This window comes from Urocitellus parryii, chromosome 1, assembly GCF_045843805.1.
Source record: "Urocitellus parryii isolate mUroPar1 chromosome 1, mUroPar1.hap1, whole genome shotgun sequence".
Taxonomy (NCBI): Eukaryota; Metazoa; Chordata; class Mammalia; order Rodentia; family Sciuridae; genus Urocitellus; species Urocitellus parryii.
In genome coordinates, this window is record NC_135531.1 from 118,380,584 (window position 1) to 118,403,117 (window position 22,534).

General features: G+C 36.0%; 1 protein-coding gene across 1 annotated transcript in view; it reads left to right on the forward strand.

Annotated features, from left to right (window-relative positions):
* The first annotated feature begins 48 nt into the window (after nucleotides 1-48).
* The window catches only part of Dtwd2 (DTW motif tRNA-uridine aminocarboxypropyltransferase 2), a 142,917-nt gene continuing 120,431 nt past the window's right edge, over nucleotides 49-22,534 (forward strand). Inside the window, exon 1 of the mRNA XM_077796871.1 lies at nucleotides 49-280. Within this exon, the coding sequence (XP_077652997.1) occupies nucleotides 63-280 (218 nt within the window). The 5' untranslated portion in view covers nucleotides 49-62. The remainder of the gene's footprint in view (nucleotides 281-22,534) is intronic.

The following is a 22,534-nucleotide window of genomic DNA, read 5'->3' on the forward strand; positions in this document are numbered from 1 at the left end:
GCGCGTAGCGCCCCCCAGCGTCAGTAAGTCCTCAATGCGACGGCCTGACCAGAGCACTGGCCATGGAGCCGCAGAAAGAGGCGCGAACACCCCCGGACCTCATCGTGAGGCCGCCAGGGGCCTTGAGATCTCAGACGCTTAGTGAGGAGGAGCGGCAGGAGGGCGGTGCATCGCTGGTAGCGTCCACCTTGGGCGCAGAGGCCGATAGCGCGAGTGCCGACGGCCTGTGGGAGTTGCCTGTGGAGCCGGCTGAGCGGAGGCCCGAGTGCAGCCGCTGCAGGTGACCGCGGGGCCGGGGGGCGGGGACTACAGCAGGTGGCGGCCTTCAGAGGTGCAGCGCTCCCTGTCGGGTAGGAGGACTCTGGCAGCGCGGTGCTTGGTGCGGCAGTTTAGGTTGGTGGACCTAGAGTCACTGAAAAAGCCTAACATCGCTCTTTAGTAAGAAGCCACTTATTAGGTACGATTATTTAGCCTGACGTCCTGCAAGATATTGGCGTATTATGGGATCATCAGGCATAAGTTCCGTTTCCAAGAAACTTGAGAGTCTGAGAGGGAGCTCTTAAAGGTGTAATGACAATACTTGCAGTGCTTAAGTAGCAGTCTTCTTACAAAAAGCAAAGTAAAGCAAAACAAAACAACAACAAAATGGATTGGAGGAGAGGGACAAGCAAGAAGGCTACTACAATAATTAAGGTTGTTATTCAGAATTCTGTATTTATTTAGAAATACTTACTGAGCACCTGAAGTATGCAGGCTCTATTTTGGGTCCCAAGAACACAGTGATGAATAAAGTATAGTCCCTACTCTGCCTGGGGGAGAGTAAGTTTTTTAGACAAGCAAAATAGCAACAACATTGAATGCTCATAAAATGTCTGTTTACATAATTTTTGGGGTTACCTCTGTGGTCTGGTGTATTTTGGGATTGTGAAATTTGCTTCCTCTGCTTGCTTATTTTCAATATTTTCAGTTATACCAGTCTTTTTACCTCCTGTGTGTACCTACAAGGCATCTCTTTCCTGATTACAGCAGATCTCTATCAGTCATCAGCAACCTCCATGTGGATCCTTTCCTTTTTTTTTTGTCTGCTTTCCCTTACTTTGACAAAATACCTGAGATAATCAACTTAAAAGGAGGAAAGGTTTATTTTGGCTTATGGTTTCAGCTCACCGTCACTTGGCCCTGTTCCTTTGAGTTTGTGGCAGCACAGTACATTATGGTGGGGAACACTTGGAAGTGGAGGAGTCCTGTTCACTCCTGGCAGACCAGGAAGTAGAGAGAAAGAAAGTGGCCTGAGGTCCCAATATCCCTTTCAAGGTCATGTTCCCATTAATCTAATTTCCTTCCACTAGGTCCCATCTTATTTCCACTAGCCCCACTTCTTAAAGATTCCACCATCTCCCAGTAGTGCCATGGCCAGTAGCCAAGCCTTCAACACATGGGCCAAACTAAATTAAACCAAACATTTAGATCCAGACTAAACCATGCCTCTATTTCCTCACCTTGGAATCAAAATTGTGCAGTTTGCCATTAGATATAACACTGTCCCAAAATAGCTCTCACTAAAGACATCAGCAACCTCCTTAGGGAACTTTTCCTTTATTTACCCCATGTTAGGGATTGAATATAGGGCTTTGTGCTTGCTAGGCAAGATATCTGTAACTGAGCTACATCCCCAGCCTTTAGTTTTTTTTTTTTTTTTTTTTAAGACTGGTCTCACTATGTTTGCCTAGGCTGGGCTCATACTTTGTGATCCTTCTGTTTCTCAGCCTCTTGAGGAGCTGGTTTTACTGCACCTGGCTCACTTTTTACTAACTCTTTTGGCAGCATTCTGGAGTTGAATACTCACTTCTTGAAAACTTACTTCTTTGGTTTCCCTTTGATTTTATTTGGCTTTTCTAACTTAGTCTCCTTTGCCTATTCTATTCAAACTCTAAATGTTCAGTTTCCTGAGATCTGGGTTCTAAGGTTTATTACTCTTCTAACCCTACACAGTTTCAACTTGAGATCTTACCAGGTTTCATGGGTTAGGGATTACCCATATCTCAGTTTTTCTAGCCCAGACCTTTTTATCTGAGCACCAGACCTACACATTCATTTTGTATTGTCTTCTTTGCTAATCACTGACAATACCGTGGAATCCATGTCCATGTGAGTGTTTATTCTCTTACTGGATACAGACAATTAAACAGCAAATAATCATCCAAATGTGTAATTACAGACTGGAAAAAAAAAGCAATGATGGAAGAGAATGGGAAGCTATGATAGAACATACCTAAGTGGTGTCAGAGGAGATCTCTGAAGAGATAACATTTCAGTGGTTCTGAATGGTGGTTCTGAATAGTAGTTCTGAATAGACTAAAGAGTACATGATAAAGCTTGCATAAAATCTTTAACCAAAGAGTCTTCCTTTCACCATTCTATTGAGTCCTCTTCCAAGATTTCTAAATGGTATCCCCTAACCCCCTTAGACAACTGGTTCAAATGAGCTTCATTCACATACTTCTTTGTGCAAAACATGGTCCTTTCTAGTCACAAATTATCCATTTGAAAACAGAGGGATGGAGAAAATCAATCTAAGAAGAGCAGAAGGACATAATGTGGTTGAATGTCTTTAAGAAGTACTTTACTTTGGGCATTTTAACCTTTTCCAGGGACTAGATTGTAAGACTTCAGAATATAAAGATAGTGAATATAAAGATAGTTGAATATTTTCTAGATGTACTCTGTACAGATGACCCTTCATTTAATGATGGTTTGGTTTACAGTTTTTCAACTTGGTAAGAGTGCAAAAGCCATGTGCATTTAGTAGAAACTGTGCTTCAAATTTGAACTTTGGTCTTTTGCTGGGCTAGGGATATGTGGAACTTCTCTTTAGATTCTGGCTGCAGTAGCTCCTGGTCAGTCTGTGGTCATGACCAATACTCTATGTATACTGTGTTCCTAAGTTATTGTGTTCTTTAGGTTACACTTATTAAACACGTTTTTGACTACAGTATTTTCAGTGTAATATGGGTTTATCAGACCTAATCATATTGTAAGTCAAGGAGCATCTCTGTATAATCAACACTCAGTAAACCTTTCAGGAGGATGGATAATTTGTGACTAAAAGGGACCATGTTTTGCACAAAGAAGTATGTGAATGCAGCTCATTTAAACAAGTTGTGTAAGGGGCTCAGAGGATACCATATAGAAATCTTTGAAGAGGACTCAATAGGATGATGAAAGGAAGAATCCATGGTTAAATTTTTTTTGCAAACTTTATCATGTACTCTTTAGTCTATTCAGTCTATTATGAATGCTGTTTATAGTTTTTAAAAAAATTAATTGCATATGGTTAGTAGATATTTATATTTTTAAAAATAAAAATGACTTGCTGGATTTTGTTTCCATTGACTTTCAGTTAATACTTTAGTATTATAATTCATCCTAACATTTCTTTACTTTGCTTATTTCTCATGAAATTTCTTTTAAAAGATTTTCTCCTCCTTGGCATATATTTTATTTGGTTTGCTTGAATAGAAGAGAACATAGTTCTAGAAAAAAATACAATTCTAGAATTAGGGAGAATGTTTAGGTGCTATCAATAATGTATAAATGAATTGATGGCTACTTATATTTTATTTGATTGGCCTGCTAGAATTCTACTAGTTTCCTGGATTATCTTTATATTTATGCTTACAGTATTTTAAAAAATGTATTCTTAGAGTTGAGCAATCAGTAAATCTCCATTATTTGGCCATCAACTTACATAGTATTCATTTTGCTAAATACATTACTATAATTGTCACTGCCTAGGGAGTCCTAGATATTAGGTTTGTTTGGGAAATACAAACTCAATTTAACTTCTCAGCATAATCTTGCTCATTAGAAATATAACCCATCTTAAACATGAGTGGAATATTCTTTAAAAAAATCCCAAACTTATTTATTATTACATAGTGTAGATTCTATAAACGTATTCTTTTCCTTATGTGTTTCTTGTTTATAATTCATTATAGGTAATGAACTACAATAAGATTTTTGTTCCTCACATACACATGTATGTACTACAGAATGCATTTTGAAAGAGTTTGAAAATCATTGAGGCCCCAAGGCTCTGAATAAAATAGGAAAAAGACTCTTTTGAATTTTTCAGAGTGAAAATCTTTATGATTTTGCTTAGATTAAAATCCTTTTGCAGCTGGGCTCAGTGGTACCTGACTGTAATCCCAGTGGCTCAGAGGCTGAGGCAGGAGGATGATAAGTTTAAAGCAAGGCTCAGCAAAAGTGAGGTGCTAAGCAACTCAGTGAGACCCTGTCTCTAAATAAAATACAAAATAGTGTTGGGGATGTGGCTCAGTGGTTCAGTGCCCCTGAGTTCAATCCCTGGTTAACCCCCCTGCCAAATTTTTTTTGCAGACTTTTATATAATTTTATACTTAAATTATATAAGACTAGAATGGGAAGTTTTAAATTCTTTTATAAGTATATGATATCCTTTTGCAGTCTTTGAAATCAGGACATCATGGGAATAAGAGCCAGAAGATAAGAGTACACATATTCTTCAAGTTATTAGTGCTTCACAAATATTGATAGTCTTTAATTTTGTTAGAAAATCACATGTAGTATCTGTGTTAAGTATGTTGTCCTTTTCTTGTTGGATTCCGCAAAATTAGCTTCTTTTACAGATGATATATGCAGTATGTTTTAGGAACACATAAGGACATGTACCAAATTATGGTTATTTTGAGTTGAGATATGGGGAAAAAGTCATGGAAATCTTGGAATTGATATCTAAGCTGAAACAGAAGGACATAGGGAAAATATTTAATCAGGCTTCTAATATTTATGGTTAACTAGGGAAGAAACTAGAAGTTGAGGGAGGGAACAGTATGTTCTGGCAGAGTGATCAGCATGTATAATAGTATTTAGAGAATTTTACAGAAATGAGGCTACAGAGATTAGTGACAGTTGGACTAGAAAGGGCCAAATAAGCTCTGTCAGGATGTTTGGGTCTAATGCTATAGAACCTGCAAAACCAGCCACTGAAATAACTATTATTTTGAATGGTGATGGCAATTTTGACTTTAAAAAAATATATATATATTTTAAAGATGTTGATGGATCTTTCTTTTATTCATTTATTTATATGTGGTTCTGAGAATTGAACCTAGTCTCTCACACATGCTGGGCAAGTATGCTACCACTGCGCCACAACCCCAGCCCAAGTTTGGCTTTTATAGGGGACTTTTAGCCATATCATTTATACTTTAATTAATTAATTATTAATTTGTTTTTTTTTTTAAATATTTTATTTTACGTGGTGCTGAGGATTGAACCCAGTGTCTCATGCATACTAGGCGAAACGCTCTACCTCCAAGCCACAACCCCAGCCCATATACTTTATTTTATAGAAATATGAAACTGAATGACGATGTAATGGTAAAAGGCTTGACTAGAGTTATTCCAGAAAGACAGGAATCCTAATTACACATCTTCTGTGGATATTGCTGTGAGTTTGAGGAGAAGTCATATACCACTTAGAAATCATCATTCAGAATAATAATTTCTAAAAACTGTGTTAAAATCTGTTCAAGGGAAGAAACAGCAAGGAAAGTGTTCATTCAAATTGATTCAGACCTTGAAACAAGTTTTTCTTTCTCAAAGCCTTTCTTCTCAAGAAAAGTACAAAGTTTTAAGGATTATAATAAACCACATCTATGAATTTAGCACCCATTTATGAACCATCAGCCATCTGCTAGGGACACACCAGACCTCCATACTTTGCATACTATATTTTATTACTTCTTGTAACAACTTTTTGAAATTGATGATGCTGTTCACTTTATTATACTTTCTTACCATATTTTTTTCCCCTGTGCTGGATATTGAACTCAGGGTTTACTGTTCATTTTTAAATACTCAGGAGGTAGCGGTAACAGGCGAATTGCAGAGTTGAATCTTTAGCTTCAGGCCACTTGGCTTCCAAGCTCATACAAGTACCTAACTTCACACTCCTGTGGAAGAGGTCTTAGAATTTTATTTGCACAGTAGGTATAGTTACTAGCGGAAGTGGGTCACTAAAGCTGCAAGAGTAGTTGTGATTTTTCATACTTTTTACCTCCCTACTGGGTATTGAACCTAGGGGTGGTCTATCACTGAGCCAAGATCTCTAGCTCTCTTAATTTTTATTTTGAGACAGGGTTTCACTGAGTTTCTCAGGCTGGCCTCAAACTTGTCTTGCTTCAGTCTTCTTAGTCACTGGGATTATGGGTGTGTGCCATCTTGCCTAGCAGTTTTCATACTTTTAAAGTTAGTAACAAATGCCTGAACTTTAATATTTTCTCTAGTTCTTTTACTTAATGTATCTTAACTTTTCCCTATTCTTTATGCATGAGTAATCTGGAGAAAAAAGTGATGTGGATACCAGTGTTGTGGGGGTAGGGAGCTAAGGATGAAGGTGAAGAGGAGGAGAGGGAGAAGGGAGAGGGGAAAGAGAAAGGACTGCAGATGGTTAGGAAGAATGCAGGAGCCACAAACTGCCATCCTATAGATGTTTTACACTGTATTTTTACAGCTTTTATATTAGTTGCTAACAATTAAAGAAAATAAGACTTTTATATAAAAAAATATCTAATTTCTGGCTTCCAAGAAAGTAGGAAGATCTGCCAACTCAGGGACTACTTCCCTGAACAGTAGTTGGTTGAGCTGAATATTGACTGTGCCTGTAGATTGGGCATGATCTGTCCAGGTCCTCTTAGCTCTCAAATCATTCCTGCCTAACTCATTTGTGTCCCCAATAGACATTTTTGTTTTGTTTCTGGGTCTCATCTATATCTTTGTGCCTAGTTTGATTGAGCAGTAGTGTAATATCTGTTTGTATGTTTGGGTGGGAAAAGTGAAAAATGGCAATTTTAAGGGTAATTGATTTAGAATAATTGAAACTGTTCACTTGGCATCAACACTTGGGGGAAAAACTACTTTGGAATGCTTAAAGACAACTGGATTATTAAGGATAATTTTTAGGATAAAAATTAGGGATTCTAAACAGCATATTACAGGGACAAAGCCACATCAATGTGTATAGTAGCACGATTCACAATAGCTAAACTGTGGAGCCAACCTAGATGCCCTTCAGTGGATGAATGGATAAAAAAAGGTGGCATATATACACAATGGAATTTTACTCAGCAATAAAAGAGAATAAAATCATGGCATTTGCAGGTAAATGGATGGAGTTAGAGAAGATAATGCTAAGTGAAGTTAGCCAATCCCCCCAAACCAAATGCCGAATGTTTTCTCTGATATAAGGAGGCTGATTCATAGTGGATACGGATGGGGAGCATGGGAGGAATAGATGAACTCTAGATAGGGCAGAGGGGGTGGGAGGGAAGGGAAGGGGGCAGGGGATTAGTAAGGATGGTGGAATGTAATAGACATCATTATCCAAAGTACATGTATGAAGACATGAATTGGTGTGAACATACTTTATATACAGAGGTATGAAAAATTGTTCTATATGTGTAATAAGAATTGTGATGCATTCTGCTGTCATGTATTTAACAAATAAAACTAATAAAAAACAAAAACAAAACAAAAAAAATTAGAGATTCTGAAAATTTGACCTTTTGTATACATCAGAATATCATATTCCCAAAAGAAAATCATCAGCAATTTGTTCTTTCCTGTTATATAGAAAATAATATTTATTCTTTGAAGTAGTTTATTCATAATACATGTACAAAGCTAACTGATTTTATAAATTACTGTGGAAGCTAATCATATGTTCAAAGTTGAGCAAAGATGGTATGTGTCAAGAGAGAATTTTTTCCTAAATCTTAATTAAGTCTCCACAGAGGAGTGACTAGTTTTAAAAAACACATTAGAGCTTTCTAAATGTTTATTTTCCCTAAGAAAACTAAGAATTATATTAGAACCCTCAAATAGTTTTCTTCAAACAACATCAAAACACATGAATTCCTTAAGTTCATTTGAAATTTGGTATTGTTTAAAAGGAGTTCACAAGTTACAAAGTACTTTTACATGTTCATTTTTATTTAATCCATGAGACAACCTTGTGATTAAAATAGCGTTTTCCCCTTTTATAGAAGATGATCAAGGTCAGGCGACTAATAGGAGGCACAACTACTTTAGTTTTCATGTTTTTATTGCCATGCTACATAATAATAAATTATGCTTAAATGAATAGTATGACAGCCTTTATTTTCCTATTGACTACGATAAGTATTTGCAGTGAGGTGTTTCTTGGTCATCTTCTACATAGAATCCTTTTTCCTTTGGCTATGGCTACTTTTAATAATTTGAAATGAACAGTTTTTAATTATTGCCCCTTTTAAGATCCAACCTGTATCTCTTCAATCTCGTACTTGCCTATGATCAGGTTCTCATTTCTTTTTATGGTTTCTCAGTTTGCAGTTAGAAAAACATGTTTGAAGATATTATTGATAGGAATTGATTTTTTACCTTCTGCTGAATTTTCATTTGCTTGATTTTTGTTTTTCTCTGTTGAAAGCTTAGTAAAAAGATTATGGGGAAAGAGGGAGCATGAAATGAAATAAGTGGAAGAAATGTTCCAGTGCTACTTAAGGAAAACAAAAATGAAAAGGCATGCAATAACCTGTTGACCCAGTGGTAAATCTCTGATCTGTTTGTTTATGTAAACAAGTTATTTGTCAGGCTAATCTTTCATTTTTTTGAATTGTGGTATTGACATGGCTCCCTGGTTGCCAAGCTGCACAATCAGTCCAGTCAATCCAATAATCCCTGCTGAGAAGTGATAGTGGAACATTGGAATGCCAGAGCAGCAGCCACAGTCTGGGTGGAGTCCAAGAGTGATCACCGACTGCTGCAACATAGAGTCGGCCATGTTGGTGCAGTGTGCCTGACCTGCCACCCTGTGGGCTCTGAGCTGGTGAGAACACCTGCTGCATAATCTGACTCCACACAGCACCAAAGCTCTGAATCCTGAGCATTCCCGATTCTTATCTCAATCTCCTGGGAAGCTGTGATTGCAGGCCAGCACAAGAAAATAGAAGTGGGACAGACATGAATGAATGTTCAGACTCAAGGGTTAATTAATAGCATAGTACTTTTCCAAACCCTGATTAGCATAAATTTGGATCAATAGGTACTTTTCTAAACACTGATTAACAGACATTTGGACCAGTAATGTTGACCCAAGTGCTATATAAACCCCTAGACCAGCACCCTCAAGCAGCAACCTTCTTGAGTCCACTCTTACCCTGTAGGAATTCTGTTTCTATTCACACTTAAATAAATCCTACTCTTACACTCATTCTTGTCTGTGATTTCATTATTTGAATTCTCAAGAGAAGAACCCAGAAAGATGAAGTTGGTGGTGAGCTGCTGTGGTCTGCTGCAACATTGCAGGGCGTAGAGCTACAGTATGTTCCTGCACTCTGCAGAGGACAAAGCTGTGGAAAAACTCTGGTTTCAGTATCATGTTCATAATATATATATTTTATTTTAACCATCTGTAAGTTTACAATTCAGTAACATTAGACACATAATATTCAGTAATCACCACTCTGTACCCAAAATTTTTTCATCATCCTAACATAAACTTTATCCCCAGTCACTTTGCACTTCCTCAGCCCTTGGTAACTTCTATTTTTTTTAAAATATTTTTTTTCTTACTGCTGCTGCTAAGAAAGGATTATATGTATTTATGTAGTACCATGTGGTGTTTATACATTGTATAATATATATACATTGTGTAATGCTTAAATCAGGGTAAAAAATACCTATCTTGATTTTTTAAATGATGAAAACATTCAAAATCCTTTATTCTAGCTTTTTGAAATGTATAATACATTCTCCTTACCTGTAGCTATTGTACTGTACAATTGTAACCTAGTACCCATTGATCAAGTTTTTATTCCTCCCTCCGTGTGCTGTCTCTGTCTTCTGTTAACCTCCATTTTACTCTCAACTTCTAGGTTACTTTTTGTTTCTGTGAATTCACCTAGTCTAGATATGCCATATAAGTGGAATCATATAATATTGTTCATCTGTTTTGCTTATTTTACTTAACATAATTTTTTCAAATCCACCCATTGAAGTATATATCAAAATTTCATTACTTTTGTATGTGCAGTCCATATTTTGTCTATTATTATTCACCCATTTGTTCATAAACACTAGTTGTTTCTACTTTTTGACTTTCGTGAACAGTGTTGCTTCAATATCTGTTCTAGTGCCAACATTTAATTCTTTTGGATATGTACCTAGGAATTTCTGGGTCACATGTTCTGTGCTTAATTTTTTGAGGAATTGCTAAACTGTTTTTCATAATAGCTGCACCACTTTATATTTCTACCAATAATATATGAGGTTTCTGATTCTCATATCCTAGCCAATGCTTATTGTTTTTAAACTAGGAATTCACACATTCCAGGAAAGTGCTGTACCACTGATCCACAGCCCTGTCCTCCTTGTTTTTTTTTTTTTTTTTTTTTAAATAGTTATTTTAGTCGTTGTAAAGTGATAGCTCATTGTGATTTTGATTTGCATTACTTCAATTATATTGAACATCTTTTCATATTTTTACTGGCTATTTGCATATCTTCTTTGAAGAAATGTCTATTCAAATCTTTTCTACAGAAAAATTGTAATGAATGGGCTCTTAACTAAAGTTTGACTAACTGGGTTTGAATCCTCACTCTCTGACATTAAAGAAGTCACCAGATATTGTGTACTTCAGCTTCACCAACTGTAAAGCTGAGATAATCATAGTTGTCTACTTCATAGTGTTCTTAGGGGAAATCACATAACTTAAGATGGCCAGAGTGCATTTTGTACAATAAATGCTCAAGAAATGTTAAATATATTTTTAAGAATCTCAGAATGCTCTGCTTTAGCTTAAAAGAAAGGTGAATTATAGTCAATATAGCAAAAATTTTTTGAGCTTCAAAAGCCTTTTTTGTTGTAAAATATGCAAATCACATAAACTTTGCCATTTTTATCATTAGAAAATGTAATAAGACATTGTTATATAGTGGTAAGAGCACTGAACTGAATTCATTTTTCTTGACTAAGGAGAAAGGAGAACCTGATCATAATAATATCATAATGATGAAGTCATCATTGCTATTCTAGAATGGGTATATGTTAGATCAGGTTATAACTTTTAATTTTTTTTAAAGAGGGAGAGAGAGAAGAGAGAATTTTAATATTTATTTTTTAGTTTTCGGCAGACAGAACATCTTCGTTTGTATGTGGTGCTGATGATCGAACCCAGGCCGCACGCATGCCAGGCGAGCGCGCTACCACTTGAGCCACATCCCCAGCCCTATAACTTTTAATTTTGAAATAATTTTATTTTTAGATGTTATTTTGAGACAAGGTCAAGCCGAGGCTGGCTTTGAACTTGCCAGTCCTCCTGCTTCATCCTCCCAAGTAGCTAGGGTAAAAGGTGTGGGCTACTACACCTGGTTGAAATTATTTTAGACTTATTGAAAAGTTGCAGAAATAGAAGTTATCAGGGGCTGAGGAAGTGGGAAGTGACTAGGGGTAAAGTTTATGTTAGGATGATGAAAAAGTTTTGGGTACTGAGTAGTGATTACTGAACTCTGTATACCTTTCACCTAATAACTTAATAGAGTAATTGCACATAACTAGGGTAATATTATTAGGGGACAGATAGATGAGAATGGTGGGAATATAAGGTTAAGAGAATAATTCTATAAAATGGACCCACTGTGCTGATCCCCACATACTTTCTTTGCCAAAAAGCAATTTGCCTGCCGCCCTGCCTGGTCTAAGTACACAGGATATATCACATTCCTCAGCAGACTACCTGTTATCTGCAAGGAAATGAAGGAAGGAAATAATGTTGATAAGAAGGACCCAGATTATTTTGAAAGGAGAGATTTTTGTGAACAGTGCTGCTTGAATATCTGTTCTAGTGCCAACATTTAATTCTTCTGGATATGTACCTAGGAATTTCTGGGTCTTTCTTTTCACAGACTAGATTCTGGGAGATAAGGATAGTTCTTTCTAGCCATAAACTTTGTAAGAATGTATGGTTAAGAATCCAATTAGTACTGGTCAGCATGGGCCAAGGTGACCCAGAGTTGCCATGACAGTGGGGACTTGAATGTCTGATGTTATACTGCTGTCAGTCAAAACTCAAGAGGTGTGGGCTGGGGATATAGCTCAGTTGGTAGAGTGCTTGCCTTACATACACAAGGCCATGGGTTCAATCCCTCGCACCAAAGTCAAGAGGTGTACCTGGGTGGGACTCTCTGGAAACTTCTCTGGGATCCCCAATAAAACTGAAGTTCAGGTAGCATTAGCTTTATGTTTGTGTCAGTTCCCCCTTGTTCTGAGAAGACTCACTCTCTCCCTTGAGAGTATCTTCTTTTTCTTTTCCTATCCATTCTATAAACTCATAACTCTTTCTCTGAGCGACATGTCTGAAATCTTCTTTCTGACTTGGTTACAAGAATAGGGGTTTGAAGAGGGGGTCTTCATGCTGCCTCAGTTTCTCAGAAGGCCCTAGTTGTGTAATAATATCAAGAATTGTAAAAGATCTGAGATTTTATCCTATTTGCAAGTGGAAAAGTTAATGTGCTTATTTTTAAAATGTGAAATTCCTGGGTCAAAGATGAAGGCTTTAATAACTCATGACACAACAGGTAGCATGAACTTTCTGTTTGTGTTAGTTCTCCCTTGCTCTCCCTTTCGACTCCAGGTCCTATAGGGGTTTCACAGAGAATACAAGTTGGATGGTATGCATACAGTGGGTTTGCATCACAGCTGCATTTATGGTTCCTGAATCTTTTATAATGGATCGCAAGGAAAACCTGTCCTTTGCTCCAGAAGATCAATTTACCTGTGTATTCTGAGGCTGTTCACATAAAGACATCATTGAAAAGATACTCCAGAACAAAATCTAGTGTCTGACTCAAACATACAGAAATGTAAGAGACTCATGGAGTAATCAAAATTAAGAAAAGAGCATTGGTACACTACTAACTGTGTTCAGAATTCACCAGTTTCTCCACTGAAGTTCATTTTTCTCTTGTTTAAAATATAAATCAAAATCCCACATTTATAGTCTTCTTTTGAGGTTTACCTTTGTAAATTTGCTAGAATAATAGAGAAACAGTGATAGTCTGCTGTATGTCTAGAAAACTGATATAGATGTTCAGAGACATTGTGGAATTTTGATAGTATCAATATAGCTTCATGGCCAGGATATCTAGGAGTGTCAGTGATATCAATTTCCTCACAGGAGACATTACTAGATGAATAAGGCACAGTAGCAACTGAGAAGATATTAGGAGATACCATCTTTGGGTCTAATGTTTTCTTAGAGCTACCAGTACAAATTATTACAACCTGGTAGCTGAAAACAAAAGAAATTTGTTCTCACAATTCTGGAAAGCACAAGACTAAAATTGGTGGCTACTTGGTAATTCTTGATGTTTCTTGACTTATAGACTCATTGCTGCATTCTCTGCCTCTTTTTCACTTTGATCTCTCCTCTGTTTATAAGTTCTCTTCTTTTTTTTTATAACAATCACTCTATTGAATATCACCCTAAATGCTGAGATACTTAATTACATTTACAAACGTGATTTCCAAATAAGGTCACATTCACAGATACTAAGGATTAGGACTTAGACATCTTTTTGGGTGATACTGCTCAACTCATACAGTCTTGTATGTCTACACCATCATTTGAGTTTGCTACAAATTCAAGACCAAGTATGTGTTTACTTGGGCCATTTTTTAAGATTGTATTGTTACTGAGCAACCTTGAAAGATAAGATCTTTAAGAGGAGAAATACATATCAGGCAATAATTGTACTATAATATGAAAAATGTGGTTTAGGAGCACAGAGGTAAAAGGAGGGAATCACTACTTGGAGTTTCACAGGAGAGTACTATTTAAACTCCTCTTTAGAATCTGGTTTTTCTCAGTGCTGTTGCTCCATCATGAATTTTTATGATTCTGTACTTATTGTCATAGATTCCCAAGCTCCATTCTGTCATCTATCCAATTCCCTTTCACAAAGTTTATTCTAAACATTGGGGCCTGCTCATTTTATTCCTTTCTTGGAGACCTTCCATGCTTATATATTATGTGAAGAAAAGAGTTCAGACACTCTGTGTGACATCTAGTCTTGTAGGCTAGCCCTTAGCCTGTCCACTTGTCCTTTTCTTTGCCATATTTTCGCATACCTCGTTGTCCATTGAACTGCTCTTGAAAGTTATTTTTTTTTCTTTTTTTTTAATGTTTGGGTCTATACCTTTGTTCTGTATTTTTTTTTTCCTATATGAAAAGCTCCTTCCTCATTTCTTTGTGTGAAAACCTACTCTAGTTCAAGATCCAACTCTGATGCCACTTGCTGTCTTTTAACCTTTGAATATTTCTTTTCTCTACTGTAAGCTTCCTGTGGGATTGCCTCTATGTAGTTCTTTTGGTATCTAATCACATATATTTAATTACTTTTAGTCATTTTGTTCTGGAGAATTTTATAAATGTTTGGACTTTGACCTTTTCCTTCTAGATTCCCTTTCAAACTAAAAGGGTATTTTTAAAATTTTTTATTTATCTTATCTCCAAATGTTTTAATTCTAATGGTAGGCATTCTGGGGCCTGAGGTTGGAGACTAGAGTTATGTGTTAAAATATTTCATTGAGGATCCAAAATGGTGGGCCAGAGGGAGGCAGCATTCTGTGTTGCTCCCTGACCTGGGACTCAAGTAGTGAAAATACTGCTTCTCTGCCAATGATATTCCTGCTCCCATGTGGGAATCATAGTCACTGTGCCCGCTTAGGGCTACAGGCCACAGCATCAGAGTAGGTCTCCCAGCTACTCGCCCGTGCAGGACTACTGGGTAACTGAGAGGGCACCATCAACACCCTCACAGAACTTTTGGCCACCCACCTGAGCAGAAATCACCAACACCAGTCCCACTCAGGACACCCGGCAGCATCCCACATGCAGGAACTCTGGCCTCCACTCCCATGTGGACCCCCATCTACCATTGTGGGGCTCCCCTGATTGCTACCATCTTGAGACTCTGCAGCAGCAGAACTTCGTGCAGTAGCCTACCTGCAACCTCTCACAGGCTCCAAAGTCAGCTGACAGCCACACATTGTACACCACAGAGCTCGTCTCTGAACTCATCGTCCAATGCCATTGCTCAGCTCCCCCAACATGACCTGACAGGCCACCGCTGAAAGCAGGCAGCTCTATCTTGGGTCACCTTCATCACCATCTTCAGGGGGGGCAACAACCAGTTTGGAACTCCAACTGACCAGATACCCAGTTTCTAACTCCCCTCTCCTCAGCAGTCTTGCTACCCCAGCACAATGACACCCTGGTTACCTTCACCATTCTGAGGGCAGAGACCAGCTAACAACAGACAACCCCACCTATTGGATGAGAAGGGAAACAGGAAAGATACAGATTTCCAAACAAAATAATCCTGTTTTTTCCTTCAAGTTTTTTTTCTCCTCTCTCTCTCTATTCTCTCACCCTCACATCCCCAACATATGCAAAACCAAGTATTTTGCATGAATTAAGATTTTGAGGACTGGGACTTCTGAATAGTATATTACAGCTGTGTTGTATATTCTTTTTTTTCCTTTTATCCCACCAATTTCACTATTTTAACATTTTTTCTTAATATATAGTGTGTGTTTGTTTTATGTACTCTACTGTCTTCCCACTTTCTTGTAAACCCCAAATTACTTCCATTCCCTTCTTCTGCTACTAATCTTCCTCTCTAGATTTCTCTTTCACACTTCCTAAGATAACAGCAACTCTATGTCCTCATCTCCTACCTCCTCAGCATTTCATCCTGCTCCTTACCCCTCGTCCTTTGTCCACCATCATGAACTGTAAACCCTTTTGCAAACCTACTGATATATTGTAGATGGTAATTCAAGTCACCATTTCTATATACTGTGCCTAAACTATAAACATCTTAATAGCAAACATTTGTTTTTAGGGTGTATACTGTTATATTAGGATCTGATAATATTGTCCTTCACCTGAAAGGAGAGGTATTGGATCCCTACAAGGGCACTATAAGCCTCTAAGGTATAAACAGTAACACCTCAGATCCACAGTGCTAGAAGGGAAGACATACAAGCAATATGAAAAGACAAGAGAAGAAAGTGCCCCAAACATATCAAGATGCCACATTATTAGAATCCATGGCCAGCACAGCAGAAGAAATTACAGAGAAGGAGTTCAGGATGTACATGTTTAAAATGTTCTTCGAATTAAAGGATGATATAAGAGAGCAAATACAGGCTGAAAAAGATCATTTTGACAAAGAGCTACATAAACAGAGAGGAAGCAAAAGATTGCATCAATACGGATATAGAGGTTCTAAAACAAACAAACAAACAAACACATACTTGAAATGAAAGAAACAATAAACCAAATTAAAAGTTTAATTGAAAGCATCACCAACAGATTAGACCAGTTGGAAGATAGGACCTCAGACCATGAAGACAATATAATCTTGAAAAGAATGTAGACTACACAGTGAAAATGGTAAGAAACCATGAGCAGAACATTCAAAAAATATGGTATATGATGAAAAAGACCAAATTTAAGAGTTATTGGATAGAGGAAGGCATTGAGTTCCAAACCAAAGGAATAGGCAATCTATTCAATGAAAGAATTTCAGAAAATTTTCCAAACATGAAGAATGAATTGGAAAACCAAATTCAAGAGGCTTACAGGATACCAAATGTACAAAATCACAACAGATCCACACCAAGATACATTATAATGAAAATGCCTATAGAATAAAGAGAGAATATTAAAAGCCACGAGAGAAAGGAATCAGATTACATATAGGGGGCATATGAATTTATTATTGTTATGTTAAGGAATAAGGTTACATATACACATACAATTAGATTTTGTGCAGATTTTTTAACCCAGACCCTGAAAGCTGGAAGATCCTGGAACAACATATCAAGTCCTGAAAGAAAATGGTTGCCAACCAAGAATCTTATATTTAGCAAAATTAAGCTTTAGATTTGATGATGAAATGAAAACTTTCCATGATAATTAATAGTTAAAATAATTTACACTATTGAAGGAGAAACCAAGTTAAGTAAAATACCAAAAGTAAACAAAAATGGCTGGGAATACAAATCATATCTCAATAATAACCCTGAATGTTAATGGCCTAAACTCACCAATCAAAAGACTTAGGCTGGCAGATTGGATTAAAACAAAAGACCCAACAATATGCTGCCTCCAAGAGACTTATCTCATAGGAAAAGACATCCACAGACTGAGGGTGAAAGGTTGGGAAAAATCAAATCACTCACATGGACTGCAGAAGCAAGTAGGGTTTCCATCCTCATATCAAATAAAGTAGACTTCAAGCCAAAGTTAATCAAAAGGGATAAACAAGGACATTTCATACTGCTTAAGAGAACCATTCACCAACAAGACATAACAGTAATAAATTTATACGCCCCAAACAGTGGAGCCTCTATCTATGTTGATCAAACTCTTTTCAAGTACAAGAGTCAAATAGACCAGAACACAATAATTCTCGGTGACTTTAACACACCTCTTTCACATTGGATAATCATCCAAACCCAAACTCAATAAAGAAACTATAGAACTCAGTAATACAACCAATAACTTAGACTGATAGGTATAGAATATTTCATACTTCAATGAATACACATTTTTTTCTCAGCAGTACATGATCCTTCTCTAAAATAGACCATATATTATGTCACAAAACAACTCTTAGTAAATATAAAAAAGTAGAGATACCACCTTTCATCCTATCCGATCATAATGGAATGAAATTAGAAATCACTGAGCAATTGGACAGATGAAAGAAAGTAAAGGGATACACATAGGAAAAGAAGAGCTCAAATTAGCAGTATTTGCCAATGATATGATTCTATACCTATTAGACCCAAAAAATTCTACCAGAAAACTGCTAGAACTAGTAAATGAATTCGGCAAAGTAGCAGGATACAAAATTAACACCCATAAATCAAAGGGATTTCTGTATATCAGTGACAAATTCTCTGAAAGGGAAACTAGGAAAACTGCCCCATTTATAATAGCCTCAAAAAAAAAAAAAGAAAAAGAAAAGAAAAGAAAAAAAACTTGTGAATCAATCTAACAAAAGAGAAGAAAGACCTCTACAACAAAAATTACAGAATGCTAAAGAAAGAAATTAAAGAAGACCTTAGCAGATGGAAAGATCTCTCTTGTTCTTGCATAGGCAGAATTAATATTGTAAAATGACCATACTACGCAAAGCATTATACAAATTTAATGCAATTCTAATCAAAATCCCAATAACATTCCTCATAGAAATAGAAAAAGCAGTCATGAAATTCATCTGGAAAAATAAGAGACTCAGAATAGCTAAAGCAATCCTTAGTAAGAAAGAGTGAAGCAGGTGGCATCACTATACCAGACCTTAAACTATTCTACAGTGCAGTTGCAACAAAAACAGCATGGTATTGGTACTCAAGTAGACTGATAGACCAATGGTACAGAATAGAGGACACAGAGACTAACCCACATAATTATACTTATCTTACATTAGACAAAGGCACCAAAAACATACATTGGAGAAAAGATAGCCTCTTCAACAAATGGTGCTTGGAAAACTAGAAATCAATATGCAACAAAATGAAATGAAACCCCTATCTCTCAAGGACCTAGGAATTAAATCAGAGACACTGCATCTAATAGAACAAAAAGTAGGTCCCAAACCTCCATCATATCAGATTAGGCCCCTACTTCCTTAATAAGACTCCTAAAGCACAAGAATTAAAATCAAGAATTAATAAGTTGGATGATTCAAACTAAAAAGCTTGTTCTCAGCAAAAGAAACAATCAGTGAGGTGAATAGAGAACCTAAAGCTTGGAAGCAAATTTTTACCACTTTCACATCAGGTGGAGTACTAATATCTAGGGTATATAAAGTACTCAAAAAGCTAACACCCCCCCCCCCCAAATAACCCAATCAATAAATGGGCCAAGGAACTGAACAGACACTTCTCAGAAGGTGATATACTGTCAATCAACAAATATATGAAAAAATGTTCAACATCTCTAGCAATTAGAGAAATGCAAATCAAAACTGCTCTAATACTTCATCTCACTCCAGTCAGAATGGCAGCTATTAAGAATACAAACAAACAATAAATGTTCTCAAGGATGTGGGGGAAAAGGTACACTCATACATTGCTGGTGGGAGTGCAAAATGGTGCAGCCAATATGGAAAGCAGTTTGAAGATTCCTTAGAAAACTGGGAATAGAACCACCATTTGATCCAGCTATCTCACTCCTCAGTTTATACCCAAAGGACTTAAAAACAGCATTCTACAGGGACACAGCCACATCAATATTTATTGCAGCACAATTCACAATAGCTAAATTGTGGAAGCAACCTAGATGCCCCCTTCAGTAGATGAATGGGTAAAGAAAATGTGGTATATATACACAATGGAATATTACTCAGCAATAAAAGAGAATAAAATCATGGCATTTTCAGGTAAATGGATGGAGTTGGAGAATATAATGCTAAGTGAAATTAGCCAATCCCCCCAAAACAAATACTGAATGTTTTCTCTGATAGAAGGAGGCTGATTCATAGTGGGGTTGGAAGGGGTAGCATGGGAGGAATAGATGAACACTAGATAGGCAAAGGGGAGAGAGGGGAAAGGAGGGGGCAAGGCTGTAAAATAGATGGTGGAATGATATGGACATTATTACCCTAAGTACATTTATGAAGACATGAATGGTGTTAATGTACTTTGTATACAACCCAAAATATGAAAAATTGTTCTTTATATGTATAATATGAATTGTAATACATTCTGCTTTCTATATAACAAATTAGAATAAAATATTAAAATAATATTTCATTGAACATTAAGTGTGTATGTGATGTGGAATTAATAAAATGTATTATAAAGGCATGTTCTATAAACAACTGTATTCCAGCTCCATCTTTTTTTTTTTTTTTTTTGAGAGAAAATTATTTAACCTCTCTTAGTTTCTTCATCTATAAACCAGGACAATAATACTATCCCCCTTTGACAGAGAATTAAATGAAGATAAAGCACTTAGCATAGTTTGTCACCTAAAAGTATATAATAAATGTTAAGATCTTCCTCTTTACTTTTTCTCCTGCCAGTCTTCCTCCTTCTTCTTTTCTCCTTTCCTTGCCTTTTTCCTCTTCTTTTTCCTTCTGTGAAATATCATGACTATTTATGAAGTTGGTGTGTTTTTAATAATCCAACTTCTTCACTATAAGGGTAGTTTTTCTATAGGCAAGTTAATAATTTTATATGTGTTAATGCTGCAGGTCACCAGAAATAAATTGCCTCATGATGGAGATTTTTTTCATCCTGAGACTTTCAGTAATATTCACTTATCAGGTGTACATAAATATTGGATTGGTGAAATTCGCTTTTTTTGGGGGGGGCTATGGATTATTCATAGCAATATTATATTATTTTTTGTATATACTAACCCCAACCTAAATCTTAATACATTTTCTGTATCTTTATGCCAAGGAAAATTCTCAATTCTTTTTATATTCTTTTGTGGGAATGGACATTTATATAACATTAAGCTAAATGCTCTCCCAATAAATTATCCACATAAATCTGTATTTTAAAACACAGATAGTTCTTAGATATGGGAAGGGGATAAAATAATGAGCAAAATGAAAATGTTTATTAGTGTTATTTTCTATAAAATACCATTTTGATTTCTTGCTTATAAAAATGTATATTCATGTTGTTCCCTTTCGCTTGCCAGTGGGTAAGCAGCATAGATTTCTGCTGTAGATCTTAATTTATAAACAAGCAAACAAACAAATAAATAAAGTTATAAAAGAAAGGCAATGTATACAATTAGGGTAAGATTTATAATTTATATGTAACTCAGTAGCAGAGCAAAAGGTTTAATCCTCAGCACTGCAAACAAAACAAAAACAAGGTAGTAAGTCATGTGGGTATTCTTTATCCATTCACTCATTATTTATTCCATATCTAGTTCTCAGTAATGTACAGTTAGGATTGCATGGAATGATGAAGAAATTGTTTCTGCTAGGATTATAGTGAATTAAATGTGAGAGAAAAATTACTAAGTAGTAAATCATAGGATAAATGAATATACCTGATTATGATAAGATTCTCAGTTGATTTGTCATTTTTCATTACAATTTTTTTAGCTGCTGAATATGGTCATCTCTTAGATGCAAGGATTTTGGTAGCAGACATCTGGCATCTCTGAAGACTTCTTTAATTAGAATAACACTCACAGAAACTTTCCTTAATTATAGATCCAGTATAAGAACAAGCTTATCTCCAGGCCAGTAGTAAAGATTATTTTGATGACATACCACAATTGATTAAAAATAGTAGGCTGCATTTCTAATATATATACTTGTATTTATAATTACATGCATTTATTACATACTGATGATGTGGCTTATATACAAAAATAGATACTAAGAAGGAATAAATGATGATGAAATAAATGATTTAAAGTGCTAAATAATCATAGTATTATGTATTATTATTATTATTATTATTATTAGTGACTTCAAAGCACTGTGAAGGTAGTGGCATAAAGCACTGGTTTTGATTCTCAGCACCACATAAAAATAAATAAACAAATAAATACATAAAGTTATAAAAAAGCACTATATATAATTAGGGTATGATTCATTGTTAGCAGCAGAAAGATATGAATCTACAGTTTAGATGATCTTGCTGATTTCTCCACTGCTCTAGTCATGCTTTCTAGGGCACAGGCCTCTGAAACTCTCATCTAAAGATATTTATTGTCGGCTGGGGATGTGGCTCAAGCGGTAGCGCGCTCGCCTGGTATGCGTGCGACCCGGGTTCGATCCTCAGCACCACATACAAACAAAGATGTGTCCACCGAGAACTGAAAAATAAATATTAAAAATTCTCTCTCTCTCTCTCCCTCTCTTCTCTAACTCTCTCTTAAAAAAAAATAAAGTTATAAAAAAAAGATATTTATTGTTGTTATAAAATTACTACCTATTCTACAACAGTGATTTTTTTCCTTCTAAATCTGTCTTTCCTTCACTCCTGAAGTCAGTTGTAAGATAAATTTATGAATCTAATTTAAAATAAATTGGGAGTGGTATATTGTTATTTTTACATGAAGCAGTCAAACATGAAAGATGTTACCTACTTTTCTTTGACTTGTGAAATGAAAATTTATTATAATATTATATTAACAATTTATGAAGATCTTTCTTTTTTCATTGGTTATGATGAGTAAGTAATTTCAGAAATTTAAAAATTAGCATTTATCTTAAGGATCACTTTGGTTTCTTTAAAAGACAGCAGAGGGCACTGTGGTATTTTCTTTTCCAAAGCCTATTAAAAATAGAAAGCTGTTGCCATTTTTATGTGTAATGCAGTGTAGATATTCAAGTAACTCAATGAAAAAGCATACAACTTTTTGTTCTTTGTCTTTTCACTTTGTTGGGATTATAAA